The sequence below is a fragment of the Hippocampus comes genome, unplaced genomic scaffold (assembly GCF_001891065.2).
Source record: "Hippocampus comes isolate QL1 unplaced genomic scaffold, H_comes_QL1_v1.1 scaffold5, whole genome shotgun sequence".
NCBI classification, from domain to species: domain Eukaryota; kingdom Metazoa; phylum Chordata; class Actinopteri; order Syngnathiformes; family Syngnathidae; genus Hippocampus; species Hippocampus comes.
The window spans coordinates 462,431-475,809 of record NW_017805701.1 but is presented as its reverse complement, the minus strand read 5'-3'; the positions used below and the strand labels follow the sequence as shown (position 1 = coordinate 475,809).

The 13,379-nt window shown below is 44.1% G+C and overlaps 3 protein-coding genes and 1 non-coding gene across 9 annotated transcripts in view; 3 read left to right on the top strand and 1 right to left on the bottom strand.

Annotated features, from left to right (window-relative positions):
* Positions 1–577: 577 nt before the first annotated feature.
* On the top strand, positions 578–7,091 carry dnajc5ga (DnaJ (Hsp40) homolog, subfamily C, member 5 gamma a). 4 transcript variants are annotated; one of them, XM_019882722.1, is made up of 8 exons: positions 578–794; positions 3,080–3,236; positions 3,578–3,791; positions 3,904–4,060; positions 4,710–4,796; positions 4,833–4,921; positions 5,139–5,167; positions 5,738–7,091. In XM_019882722.1, the coding sequence occupies exons 2-6, from the start codon at positions 3,094–3,096 to the stop codon at positions 4,916–4,918; spliced, it is 687 nt and encodes a 228-aa protein (XP_019738281.1). In that variant the 5' UTR covers positions 578–794; positions 3,080–3,093; the 3' UTR covers positions 4,919–4,921; positions 5,139–5,167; positions 5,738–7,091. The 4 variants fall into 4 exon arrangements, with proteins under 4 accessions (XP_019738281.1, XP_019738280.1, XP_019738279.1 ...); XM_019882721.1 differs by having other exon boundaries at positions 4,710–4,921; positions 5,139–5,166; positions 5,762–7,091; XM_019882720.1 differs by having other exon boundaries at positions 4,710–4,921; positions 5,139–5,166; positions 5,742–7,091.
* A 339-nt stretch (positions 7,092–7,430) lies between these two features.
* Positions 7,431–10,264, bottom strand: LOC109523515 (growth arrest-specific protein 8-like). Its single transcript, XM_019882715.1, has one exon. The coding sequence runs from the start codon at positions 9,833–9,835 to the stop codon at positions 8,018–8,020; it is 1,818 nt and encodes a 605-aa protein (XP_019738274.1). The 5' UTR covers positions 9,836–10,264; the 3' UTR covers positions 7,431–8,017.
* A 75-nt stretch (positions 10,265–10,339) lies between these two features.
* Positions 10,340–10,411, top strand: trnaa-ugc (transfer RNA alanine (anticodon UGC)). Its single transcript has one exon. It is a non-coding gene; the product is annotated as a tRNA-Ala (tRNA).
* Positions 10,412–11,020: 609 nt separating this feature from the next.
* ift172 (intraflagellar transport 172) overlaps positions 11,021–13,379 on the top strand; it is a 19,463-nt gene continuing 17,104 nt past the window's right edge. For 2 of the 3 annotated variants that reach the window (XM_019882691.1, XM_019882690.1), the window contains exons 1-9: positions 11,021–11,307; positions 11,656–11,799; positions 11,933–12,045; positions 12,113–12,152; positions 12,275–12,340; positions 12,453–12,532; positions 12,632–12,719; positions 12,837–13,051; positions 13,185–13,308. In XM_019882691.1, coding sequence (XP_019738250.1) covers positions 11,269–11,307; positions 11,656–11,799; positions 11,933–12,045; positions 12,113–12,152; positions 12,275–12,340; positions 12,453–12,532; positions 12,632–12,719; positions 12,837–13,051; positions 13,185–13,308 — 909 coding nt within the window. In that variant the 5' untranslated portion in view covers positions 11,021–11,268. The remainder of the gene's footprint in view (positions 11,308–11,655; positions 11,800–11,932; positions 12,046–12,112; positions 12,153–12,274; positions 12,341–12,452; positions 12,533–12,631; positions 12,720–12,836; positions 13,052–13,184; positions 13,309–13,379) is intronic. The other variant, XM_019882693.1, reaches the window with a different exon arrangement.

Here is a 13,379-nt window from a genome sequence, read left to right as displayed (position 1 = left end):
GATTATGGGAATGGACAGTCATTCAAATCAGGCATCTTCACGCTAAATGATATTAACATTTTGTGACTGTTTTTTTATTGTAACCAAAATAATCAACACTGTACAGGATTTTTAATGCAATCACTTGTAGGCATAGATTGAGCAGGACTATGTCAGACAAACACGAAATGCAAGCACAAGGAGCAGTCGGAAGGCACTAACCACAAGGTAAATGGCCAGCAGGACAGAATCCAGGATCCTGATGTCAAATGATAAGCCACGCCCCTTAAAGGCACACGAATTCACAGGTAAATCTCTCGGTTTAGTGACAAATTACCCCAAGATTTATTATTATTATTATTATTATTATTTTTTTTTAGCATTCATTTTGTTGAGCATTTGTCATGAGGGTAGCGGGCGAGGTGGCAACTATCCCTAATTCTAGTTAATTTATTTTATCATGGAAAAATAATTTTAATTTGATAATACACTCCTATAAATGACATTTGAGTTAATTCTAATCTCCACCTGTCTTATTTTTCGCTCATTTTTGAACTCCAGCAAATGCGACGAGTGTCAGGTGACGAACTTTTCCGTTGTGACATTGAACGCGTCACCACGTCATTCCCTGGAAAGATTTTGAGAGCGAGCTGTCATTTCACCGACTCGGTTCGGTTAACGGTGCCGCCGTATGAACACTCGATCCCGGCCGACCTTCCCCGCGCGGCACCGAGCCCATGACTGGGTGTCCGGACACTAAACCAGATGATCCAGTTAGCATCCTGGCGAGACACACCGCGCACAGTTAACATCAGGTAACACACGCACACCCAAACACACTAGTTAGCATGATGCTAACCGGTCGAGGAGAGGCCTTTTCCATTCAAAAAAATCTAAAAAAAAAAAAAATTCCTGACGGTTCAAGTTCCATTTGCGCTTCAAACGGTCTTGTACAAATAAAGCGGCGATTATTTTATTTTCTTTTGAGTTATTGTTGAACATCCATGTAGACACTTTAATGCCACTGGTGAGAAGAAACGATGTAAAGGCGCCTAACGTTGAAATATCTGCCGAATTTAAGATGATACATTTTAGTTTAAACACATTTGAATATCAATACTTCCTGGCGATTTTACCGCACACTTTAGTTGAGTGAATTTTTAATTGTGAACGATTCTAAACCGGTTTGGTGGTACCATCTGTACCACAAAAGTAGTTGGTGGTACCATCGAGGACCCGAATGCTTATTTAATCTATCATACTGCATTTAAGTTCTCACTGACAGTGATTTGTCTTCAAGGGGAATAATAGAAAGTAGTTAATTGTCAACGTGCCGGGAGATTAACATTAGCCGGAGGATTAGGTCTAGCCAGGCAAGGACATGGGCGAAAATGACCAGCGTGAAATCTGTCAGCCACAGTTATTTCCAACCCATTAGTCGAGGCAGACCGAAACGTACAGTTTACCCCTCGATGTAATCTTTAAGGTTAGCCATTCGTGCTTATAATGGATTCAAAATTATCACAACGCGCTAATTAATCGGGCGAGCCTTGAGGTTTTGTAACCTCGCATTCAGACTGCACCGTCCCCCGCCTCGTCGACCTGCCAATCATCAGCATCAGCAGCACCTAATTATGAAAGCCACTCAACTTGGCGCTTAATCACCTTGTTTGTCTGCACAAGCGAGCCAAAAATCTTGGGAACAGTACGCTTGTATGAGCTCAGCAATACAAGTCACCAGATTTACGAAGGATTTTGAGACTCAAGTCGTAAATTGGACCATTTTATTTTTTTTAAGCTTTGTGCAGGTGAAGCATGGCGACCCCTTAAAAATATTTGCATCTTAGAAGCACCAAAAGCCTGGGTCGAAATTTTTTCAAAATGTGACTCAATGACAAGAGCCCAACTGATTAATAAACCAGCAGATATTAAGCCTTTCAACATTTATACATATCGTTTTGGGCTGTTACGGTGACTCTGCATCTCTAACGGAACGTCTTACTATTTTGTTAAGAGTGGAGGTTTTTGATGTTAATTTCTAAAAATATTTCTTTGGATATCTTTTTTTTTTTTTTTTTTTGCTGCTTTTCAAAATAAGCTAAATTTAGCTGCTCAAATGTTCAAAAGACTCAAAACAACCACAGACAAATGCACCACTCCCTGTCATCTGTCTGATTAATTGGTGCATAGCATAGTAGTAGTAAGAGCACATTAATGATGTTAAATTAGGAGTGGGTGCCCGTGAGCGCAACCATCTGGTTGTGTGTGCGTGCGTGCGTGCGTGCGTGCGTGTGTGACAGGGTTGATTAAAACAACAGCCTTCTTGATCTGTGTCTCTCTCTCAGTTCAGCTTTTCATGACTGATACGCTTTAAGAGGGCAGTCAGTTGAACCAAAGCGGCCCAGGGATTCCCGCGCCACACTTCTGGCTGAATGACATCTTTTTTTTTTTTGGTTTGTTTGTTTTTGTTTTTGTGTGTGTTTGTGTGTGTGTCTGTGTGTGTTTCTTTGTGACCTTGTGACCAGACGCTGATGCACCTGCTCATTAAGTGAGAGGTCAGCAAAAAGTAATCTTCTTATCTTAATGACGTGTGTGTGTGTGTGTGTGTGTGCGCGCGCGCGTGCGTGCGTGCGAGAGATACACTCGGTGGCTACTTCATTAGGTACATGCTCTAACGACCAATAATACAAGAGCTGTATCAGTGCCGCAAATTTCAAAAAATTTTGCTCTCGTAACTATTGGAACTGGATATCATTTGTAATGATGTAGAACTAAATGGGCAACAAGTCTTTGGCGACTGACGCCATATTTGCTTTCCCCTGGGCTCCTTTCTTGATATACACAAAACAATCCGTGCCTTGAGGATGGAAATGAGCGGTCGAATCCGTCCAGCAGCAATGTCAGTTGCTCTTCGCGATAGATAAAGAATTCACGCTTGTGAAACTCCACATATAACGCATTACTAATGCATTTGAGGAAGAAAAAAAATGCAGGCGTCCACTGTAGCGCCTCTCTTTTGGCAGTCATGTTGTTCGTGTAAGCAGTGCACATATATCAGTGGATTTCCAATAAATACATTTGTGTTGTTGCGGTCACGAAGAGTGGATGTGAGCCATGGCTAACCCCAACCCCCACGCCCACGCCAACCCCCATGCCCCGCGGGCCCAGAGGAAGATGTCCACGGCGGGGGAGAGCGTCTACAAGGTTTTAGGACTGGAGAAAGGTGCCTCGGCTGAGGACATCAAGAAAGCCTACAGGTGAGTGCTCATGTTAAGTCACAAAGGCTAAGACGACGTAATACTCAACCGGAGCAAAGTTTGGTACTGCCCACCCCACTCCCATTCTCCACTATATTTTCTTTTTCAGCCAAAAAAAAAAAAAACCCCACCAAAAATTTTTTTGCACTTTAAATAGTGACTCAGCAGGCTCTTAACTCATTCAGTACCAGCCAATTCTGGACCAAGTCTGAAAAGACGTTTAAAAACGTCTTTGGGAGTGAATGAGTTAACACCCAAACCCTGACTTCAAACCGAAACTTTACCTATCCCTGATCTGAAATCCCCCCTAGCTCGAAAACTTACTTTTCCTCTGCCGGCAGAAAGTTGGCGCTGAAGTACCACCCGGACAAAAACCCCGACAACCCGGAGGCAGCGGAGAAGTTTAAGGAGATCAACAACGCCAACTCCATCCTCAACGATGACACCAAGAGGAAGATCTACGACCAGTACGGCTCCATGGGACTGTACGTGTCCGAGCAGTTTGGAGAGGAGAGCGTCAAGTACTACTTCCTCATGTCCAAGTGGTGGTTCAAGGTGGGCACGAGTTCACCCGCATATGTATAGACTCCCCAAAGGTGATTTTGGGAGATAACAGCCAATCAGAGTGATCGATCGTCACCGAGGACCTGATGGCGTTTGCGTGCAGGTTCTGGTGCTGTGCTGCACGCTGTTCAGCTGCTGCTGCTGTTGCTGCTGCTGCTGCTTCTGCTGCGGCAAGTGCAAGCCGCCGGACGAGGACGACAGCTACCAGTACGTGGATCCCGAGGACCTGGAGGCGCAGATCAAGGCGGAGCAGGACAACGGTGAGCGTTGTGCCACATAGATAGGATGGTAGATACCATATTGGCCCGAATATAAGACGGCCCTGATTATAAGACGACCCCCTCTTTTTTCAAGACTCAAGTTTGCAAAAATACTTTTTAAACACCAAATTAATTTTTATACAGAAAATAATTACAGTACATCTGAAACAAATGATTATAACAATATATGTGAGAGAAAAACCATCTCGAAGTGTACATCATAACTTCTCCTCAGCTGCCGGTTAACCTGGCCGATCTTCGACCCACTTTTCTACGTTTCTCCATTTTCTGTTTTCTCTTCTATTATTTTCGTCTCTTTTCTTTCTTACCGCGATTTTTATTTTTATTCTTCGTGACAGGGGTTCGCTTTGGCCTGGGGAGTCAAGTTCAGCATTCGCTTCAATGATATCTGGCGCCATCTAGCGTCGTGAATGGGTATAATGTCTAGACCCCGAATATAAGACGCCCCCCACTTTTTCAGTCTCATTTGAATGCACAAAACACCATCGTATATTCGGGCCAATACGGTAATGACGATTTGACGCTGGAGATGCCGAAATGTCGCACCCCATCGTGGCCCCGATATTTTATTGAAGAGGAGCTACGGCGCGTGGCCAAAAATGCTAACGACGTTGATTTTCAAAAACAGGCAACACGGTAATCATAGGCCAGCCCTCGTTTAGCGGAGGCGCCCAGACCCCAGACGACAAAAGCGCACCCATCCCGCTGCCCATGCCGCCCCCGCCGGCGCCCTCATCCAAGTCCCGGTTGTCGCCCTCGTCCCAACCAGAGGCGACGACGGAGCATCGAGAGGAGGAGGAAGAGAAGCCCCGCGAGAGCTTGCCCGAGTCGAAATGACTCGTAAGAGCCGCCGTTTTGTTTTGTGTGATCCATTGCCTGCTCGCCACCGACCTTCAAGAAGCTTGTCCTTGTGTTCGTTCCACTGACTTGACTGAATGCTGTGCTTCAATTATTCAATAGAAACATAACGAAGCATGTGTGCACTTGAACAACTCAGAAAACGCATTTCCCTCATGCGTTTGATAACAAATGCGCTCAATGTGCTTTCCTCCCGCAGGACGATGACAATCAACGAGAGCAAGCAGGTACACTATCATTTACACCATTATTATTATTATTATTAGTATTAGTATTATTATTAGTATTATTGTCTATATATATATATATATATATATATATATATATATTGTTTTATTATAATAATTTGTTAAATTGACAGTGCTTCACTTTTTTTCTGCACAATGTTACAAGCCTTATTCATTTTTTAAAAAATCATCAATGTGGGTTGCATATTCGCCTTTATTTTATTCTAAGCCTAACTGAGAAGACCAAAAGCAGTTAAATGTTTTTATTGTTTATTGTCTTAGAGATCTTTTTTTTATGCTTGTGTTGGTTAAAAAAAAAATCACATTTTAATCTTCTGCATGGCAAATGTAAGGACTCTTACATTAAAAAAAAAAAAAAACTAAAACTAATAAAAAAACTAAGCTAAGCATTTCAGAAAAAAAATAAAAACATGCTCTCAAAATTCAAAACAAAATATAACCGGACTATAATGAAAATTCCAAAATGATTATAGCCCTGATTAGCATGCGATTTATCTCCATAGCCCCTTTATTGATTCTGAGTTGTAATGAACGACTTTTTCCTTCCTGACAAGCCCCCTTCCTTCCCATGCAGATCGCACCGGACCACCGCCCCTGATTCCCGACCTGCCGGCCCTCCTGCAGGGAAAGCTGCTTCTTGTTGTTCTTCTGTGGACCTCCCGCGTCTTTCTTCCTCCATCTCATCTCCACACGGTGCTTTTTTTCCCCCGGGAATGAGCAGGAAATGACGCGACGCCGTTCAGAGGGGAACGGACCACTTTCCTCGTCACCTCTTTTATGAAGCAGGGACTGAGGGAAAGTTTTAACGTGCATGCTTGTTTTTTTTTTTTAAATCATGATGCATGTGCGCCGGTTCTGTAGAGACATGCAGAATCTGCTCCCAAACACTTATTTTGTTTGTTTGTTTTGTGCCACTCACTGCAAACAAAAGTATCAACCAGCAAATGGACCGAACCACTACAACGGACTGTAAAGGACGGAATCAAATGAACGGAACCTTTCCTCCCAGGAGCTCCATGTAGCCCTACTGACAGTCATAAGATCTGCTCTGTGCCAGCAGTTTTCTCTGTTGCCATTAACATTATCATCACAACGGCATCCCAAATCATTTCACAAAAAAAAAAAAAAAACAACCTAAGAGCTACTAGTAGTGATGAACGGCCCCACGCACGCTTTTTATTTTTATTTTATTTTTATTTTTTTTTGGGGGGGGGCTAGCAAATGAATTAAAATTAGAATGTGTCCAACAAAAAAAAAGTTTGGGGTCACCCATCCAGGATATCGTGCCTAATTTGGATGAATTCACCCAAAATGGCTGCTTCAAACCAAAATGGCCAACTTCCTGATCAATTTCAGGGTATTTGAGACTTTCAAGAACAGGTCCAACCAATTTGGTCTTGATTGACAAAGCTGCAATTTCCCCCCCCACCCCTTGAATTTACCAAAGTTGAAGGAATTCGCCCAAGATGGCCGACTTCCTGTTCAATCGAAGCGATTCCAAGAGGCCCTCGTCATTTCCACCTTTGACACGGCTTACAGTAAGCTAGTTGCCGTCGCTCTGTTTACATTACAGAACAGTGTTTTTTCAGTTTCTTGTCAGAGGAATCTTAATCTACTCCTGAATGAAATTGTCCCCCCCCCCCATATTCTGAAATCAATGCCACATTCTAGAACATTCCTGAGCGTGTTGTGCCTTGAACAAGAAGTACAGCAGACACTTGAGGAAAAGCCTTTTTTTTCCATCCCTCCCCCTTTCAGAAGTGGCAAACCAATTTTCTCCATTCTAGACCCCCAAAACGATCTCTCATTATAATGGCAATGGTGTTAAACGTCACTATGCAAAAACGATCGTCCATTTGTAACCAAACCAGCAGTTTTCAGTTGAGCCATTGTCATGTTGGAAACCGCAAGGAAAAGAAACCTTTCCAACATTCGAGATCATTAGTGTGAGAGTTGTTGTTGTTGTTGTTAGTCATGTTTGTGTCTACGCTGCCGAAGAGCACAATTTGAAGTCCGCTGCTAAAACAGAGCTTAAACTTGACGAGTTTTTAGACATTTAAACTGTATAAATGTTGCTCATTCCAAACAGTATTGAAGGAAAAAAAAAAAGTCACAGCCAACATTTTGGTCATTTATGACATCATCAGCAAACCACAAAAAAATGCTTATTTTTGTTGTAAAAAAAAAAAAAAAACACAGGCTTGCTAACATGTTTTTATTCATGTGTTTCAAGTGTAAATACATTTTTTTTCTGCGTTATGTGAAAAAGGAAGTTTGGCAAGTGGCACTTTGCTAACCTGTTAGCATGTTTATGGTCAGCCCGCAGCTAAAAGTTGGGACATCTTTTCTTTCATAATAAAAAAGAAAAAAAATACATTTCTTTGAAACAATAAGCTGACCGAATTAAAACTGACCATCTAAGTGTTTGCTCTGCAATTTGACCAAATTAAAAAAATATAGACATTATTTGCATGTGCTTCACCTCCTGGCCTGTAGGTGGCACCTCTTGAATGTTCTTTTTTTCAGTCTATTTGTTATGCTAGCATATAAACTGCGCAGGTTTTAATGTTGCCTTCATCAAAATAGCCACCAATCAAGAATTGTAGATATTATTTGTTTTTTTTTTTTTTTTTGCCACAGTGAAATTGGCATGTTTTAGGGGTTCTTTGCTGGGGCGTGTCAAAATTTAGAAAACATTTTTGCTAGGGACTTTAATATGTGAACGTGCAGGGGAAGACGAATATATTCCTCATTTTATTATGTTTTATTGGGGGGGGTTGTTTGTTTTTTTTTTAATTAGGGAAAAACAACCAGATGGACACAATACTCGTCACATTTGGGCGCGCTGCAGCAAAGCTCCTTTCACGCTCAGATTCCGGTCGGAGGCTAATTTCTGCTTCTCCAGCTCCTTGTTGGTCTCTTTGATTTTGCGATGAAGGCCGTGCAGCTCGTGCGTCTTGTCGTTCAAAATCAGGATGAGCTGCGTCCTCCTCTTGGTGGCCATCTCCGCGTGACTCTGCAGGAGCTCCTTGCTGTTCCTCAGCTGCCTGTCCAGTACTGGGTCAAACATCAAGGAACTTAACCTGTTTTCGGAGTTAGCCCGCGGTTTCTTGCACGCGATCCTCACGACTTCTCCCATCAAGCCGCCCATTGGCTGCCGGTCATCCAGGAGGTGGAGCGGCGACTCCAAAGGCCGTGGAGCGGAATCTTGTATGCCTTTCCCCGATTCGGACTGCGTTGCCACTTCAAGCTGCCATGAAACTTTTTGGAGCTGCGTCTTGGCTTGGAATACCTCGTCGATCTTCTCGTTGATGAGTTTAATCAGAGCCGTCCTCTCCTTGACGGCGGTTTCCACGTCTCTTAGAAGAAGCTCCTTCACGTTTTGCAGCTGCCAGGTGACCGTTTGGTTGAGTCTGGTTTTCCGGCTCCAGTGTTGCTCCTTCGAGTCCAGGTTGTCCACCGCTTGGATCACGGGTCCACCCGCGGCTAGGAGGTCGATACCGAAGAGTCGCAAGCAAACCAGAGATTGGAGCTTGTGGGTTTTTTCCGTCAGTGTGGCTAGTTTGGCTTTCAGCTCCGCGTGTTCCTTTTCGGCTCTCTGCTGGATGTCCAGGATGTTTTCGGGGAACTTAGTGCGCATCTCGTCCATGTCCCGCTCGAGTTGCTTGACCCTCTGATCGCGCGCGTCGTAGTCGCGCTTCAAGCGCTTCAGCTCCAGCTGTTTGACGGTCTCGTTGGGGTGCTTCTTCATGATGGGGTTTCTCAGGAGTTTGCGGATTTTGATAATTTGCGCCTGGACTTTTTTTTGCTCTTGTTTCAGCATCTTAACGTCCATCGATCCATCCACGCGCTCTTTTTTGTTCTCCTCCGTGGCGACAAAGACTTGGATTTGTTTCCTAAGCTTGTCCTTGTGGAGCAGGTCCTTCTTCTTGCACTCATTGAGGAAGGCGTCAAACTCGCTGTAGCGTTTGTCGTGATCTTGTTGCAGACTGTGGATGAGGCTACTCCAGTAGTACTCCCTCTCGCTCAGTTTGGTCTTCTCCTTGTTGGTCAGGTCATGCTGGAGGAGCTCCAGTTTCTTCCTGTACTTTTGCTCCGTCTGCAGGAGCTTCTCGTTCATCTCCTGTTCTCTCCTGGCCATTTCTTCGTTGTGCTTGGCCTTCAGCGTGCTGACCGTGTCCTCGATGTCCAGCTGTTCGTCCAGTATCATCTCGGCACGCTCCTTCTCGTAAGGCTTGACCTCCATGTCATCAACCTTGCGCACGTGCTTTTCAAAATCTTTCTGGTGCTTCTTGAGATCCTCCTTGTAGAGCTTGATTTCTCCCAAGTACTCTTTGATGTCCTGTCGGTGGTTGAGCTCATCCGTCTCGATTTCGTTGTACAGGTTGACGTATTCGGCGTTGGTCTCCTCCAGCTGTTGGCCCGTCACCTCCCAGAAGGTGCGGAGCATGTCCACTTCCAGCTGGAACTTGTTCCTCTCCTTCATTTCTGTCTCCACATCTTTTTGGAGCTGTTCAACTTGTCTTATCAGGGCTTTCACCTCCTCTGGCAATTCGGGGGGAGGCTCGGGCTCCGGTGGTGCTTTGGGTGTCTTGGGCCCCTTGCCCTTTTTGCCCCCTTTGCCTCCTTTGCCTTTCTTGGGAGGCATCTTTTACTCGTAAAAAAAAAAAGTATACCTTTAAGAATAGCTTATTCGTTTACATATAGCAGGAAACAGCCCAAATCCCTCGCACAAAATGGAACGGTGCCGTCCAGTGAACATGCATGACACAAGTGTGACATCATCAAAGCTTTGCCTGGCTGCTTAAGTCGTGCCTTTCTTTTGCTTCCTTTCGACAGGTAAAATACGTGTAATGGCTACCTTTAGCTTCATCTTCTTTATTTTGGCACGAGTGTAAGCATGTCTCACTCGCAATCATTAGGTTCAGTTTTCCAATCTCCGCTCCGGTCTTTCAATGTGGAGTTTTCATGATGGCCCTCCCTTTGTTTGTGGTCACTTCCTCAAGTCAGGTCCCATTCCAGCGGTTACGACTGTGAAAACCATACAAATTTATTATCAACTCATTGTATGATGACGTCTTTACCCCCTTTTAAACGCTAACGCAGTTATCTATCGTTGTTAAAATCATGCATTTTCACTATGTGTTCGTAAGGGGATGTAGCTCAGTGGTAGAGCGCATGCTTTGCATGTATGAGGCCCCGGGTTCGATCCCCGGCATCTCCACTCCTTTTCTTCCCTCAACCGTGATCACTGTGTAAAAAAAAAACAAAAAAACCGTGATCACTGTGTAATCAAGACTCGATCGTCCTGCTGGCATACGTCATACTATTAGTAACCATTTAACACCACAAACAAAGGACACATGCATCGATTTTGGTTTAAACATTTGATCTGGGGCCCACTGCACTCTTTTTTTTAACACGTTAAGAAACATCAACAATTGAACGACCGCTTTATTCAGACTATAAGTCAACATATACTTTAATCTTAAATACGATAAAGACACTCATCCGAATTGGATTTCCGTGCTTTAAAGGTACAACAAGTCCCCGTCCGAACGGTAACTAAGGAGATCAGTTTGTTTACTGTTCTAGAAGCCCGATTTGCGTTCTTGTAAACGTCATCATTCAGCGACAGGGAACAGAACCCGGATGTTTATCTTTTCGAATGGGACAAACTGTTATTGTAAGTTTTTCACCGAATATTTAAGACAATAAATATCACCTAAAGTAATAGTTTATCATTCTTCTATGGTGAGTGTTTCAGTAGATTTCTTTTAACAGAATGACGACATAATCCCATTCCTTCTCAAAAGGTTCGCGACTACGTCATAAAGAATGCGACTGTTCCCATAGCAAAATGGTGTGGACATCCCAAATCCGCGAAGCGAAGTCAGCCATGAAGTCAGCCTGCCCTATCGCAGGGACCGACGCCCGAGCTTGCTGTTTGCTCTTCAAATTGTCGATTTTGCAAGATGCTAGCCCGAAGCTTGTCCCCCAAAGCAACTAAGTACAAAATATATATATATATTTATATCGACGCTATTTCGGTTTGCGATAGCTTACGCCCGACGTCTAAACATGCAGCTGAAACATCTCAAGACGCTTTTAACACCTCAGGTAAGAAGCTAAGTTAGACGATGCTAAACTGTGCCTTGACTTTTGACTTTAAAAATGGCGAACGAGATGAAAATTAAGTCTTTTGCTACAAAACTTCTACGCATGTTCGTGTTTTATCACGATTATAATTTGGTTTTCTTATTAGAATTTGTTTGAGATGTTCTGTCAAATAACGGTGTTGCACTCTCTGCATTACCTTGGGAGCCAAGGCTTAAACCGACATTAATATTTAGTGTTGGTGTTAATGTTAAATCCTTCCTTCGCCAACAGGACACTAGTTTAAACATTCAAAACTTTTAAATAGCATGTTGACTGAAACGTAATATCATTTTTTTTCTGTCTCCCCAGGAGGCCTCGGCCAAAGTGACTTGCATGGCCTGGGCCCCGAATAACAGCAAACTTGCTGTTTGCACTGTGGACCGAGTGGTGCTGCTTTACGATGAGCAGGGTGAGAGGAGGGATAAGTTCTCTACAAAACCCATCGACTCCAAGGTATCCTTTTATCACCTGTTGCCACCTTCTTGTTTGCTCTGTCAACATGAATATACACACACTGGCTATTTCAACTCACATTACCAAACAGCTCAAATGAATTTTTAACTGCTGAACGGTGTTGTCTTGTCAGTACGGGAAGCAGAGCTACGTGGTCAACGATATGGCGTTCTCACCCGACTCCACCAGGATCGCCATAGGCCAGTCGGACAACATCATTTATGTGTACAGGATCGGAGAGGACTGGTAACATACATCACATCAATATGTCAAATTTTCTGTGCATGTACTTAAACGATTCTCTGCTTTGCAGGGGGGACAAGAAAACCATTTGCAACAAATTTATCCAGACAGTAAGATCCATTGTGTTTCTTTTTTTGTGTTACTCGTTCCTTTTCTTAAGGACAATATGCGCATGTATGTACAGCAGGTGATGGTAGAGAGATCATTAATTATGAATGATGATGTTTTTCAGAGTTCCGTGACACGCCTGCTCTGGCCTGCAGAGCATGCTATCGTTTATGGTTTAATGGATGGAAAGGTAAGAGTGACATTGACACGAATTTTACAACAGGGCACAAATTGTCAGTTTCTATGATAGACGTAGGCCAGGATTAGTAATCCTATTTCTGAATGTTTGTGCGGCTTCACAGGTTCGCCTCGCCAACGTTCAGACAAACAAGTCGTCGCCCATCTACGGCACAGAGTCCTGTGTGGTCTCGTTGGCGTCCAAGTAAATCCTTTTATTCTTATTTATTACCCCCCCGACAATCCTTTTGGGAAAAATCGGTATGAATATGTGTTTTTGATTTTTTGCTGTCTTGCTGCTCAGCGTTTCTGGGAAAGGCATCTTGTGCGGCCACGCGAACGGGAACGTTGTTCGTTACTTCTTTGACGACGAAGGCTCAGGTGAATCTCAGGTGAGCTTAAAGGTTTTTGCTTGTAGGAGGACAAGTCAAAACATTAAGTACCACTTGGGAAAAACGTGTCGTCATGATTTTTCTCAATGCAAATTTGAATTTCCATTTCTTCCGCAGGGGAAGCTTTTGACGCATATGTGCCCGCCGTACGCCCTCGCCTGGGGCGCCAACAGCGTGATGGTGGGAGGCTGCGACAAGAAAGTGGTGGCCTACAGCCGCGACGGTCAAATCCTTCAGACCTTCGACTACAGCCGCGACCGCAGCGAGAGAGAGTTCACCGTAGCCGCCAGCAGTCCCAGCGGCCAGTCGGTGGTACTGGGCAGCTTCGACAGGTTGTGGGGGGCGGGGCAAACATAGCAGAGTCGCTACTGGACTGGACTTACCAGTGTGATCATTTTTATCAAGTCATTTTTCCCTTTTCGAAATGGGAAGACTTCTATGCAACTTGTGCCATGTCCTGTCCAGGCTTCGGGTGTTCAACTGGGCGCCTCGTAGGGGCGTGTGGGACGAGGCCAGGTCGAAAGAGATCGCCAACCTCTACACCATCACCAGCTTGGCCTGGAAGAGGGACGGATCTCGGCTTTGTGCTGTAAAAACTCAGCCTTGTGAGGTCATTTTATGTGTGGAGAAACGGTGAATAGAACTTGCATGTTGTTTTGG

Excerpts from the sequence above, each read along its gene's own strand:
- dnajc5ga (XM_019882721.1), top strand. The coding sequence starts at position 3,094 with ATGGCTAACCCCAACCCCCACGCCCACGCCAACCCCCATGCCCCGCGG. Across the intron at positions 3,237-3,577 it reads GACATCAAGAAAGCCTACAG|AAAGTTGGCGCTGAAGTACC; the intron begins GTGAGTGCTCAT and ends CTCTGCCGGCAG. Across the intron at positions 3,792-3,903 it reads TGTCCAAGTGGTGGTTCAAG|GTTCTGGTGCTGTGCTGCAC; the intron begins GTGGGCACGAGT and ends GTTTGCGTGCAG.
- LOC109523515 (XM_019882715.1), bottom strand. The coding sequence starts at position 9,835 with ATGCCTCCCAAGAAAGGCAAAGGAGGCAAAGGGGGCAAAAAGGGCAAG.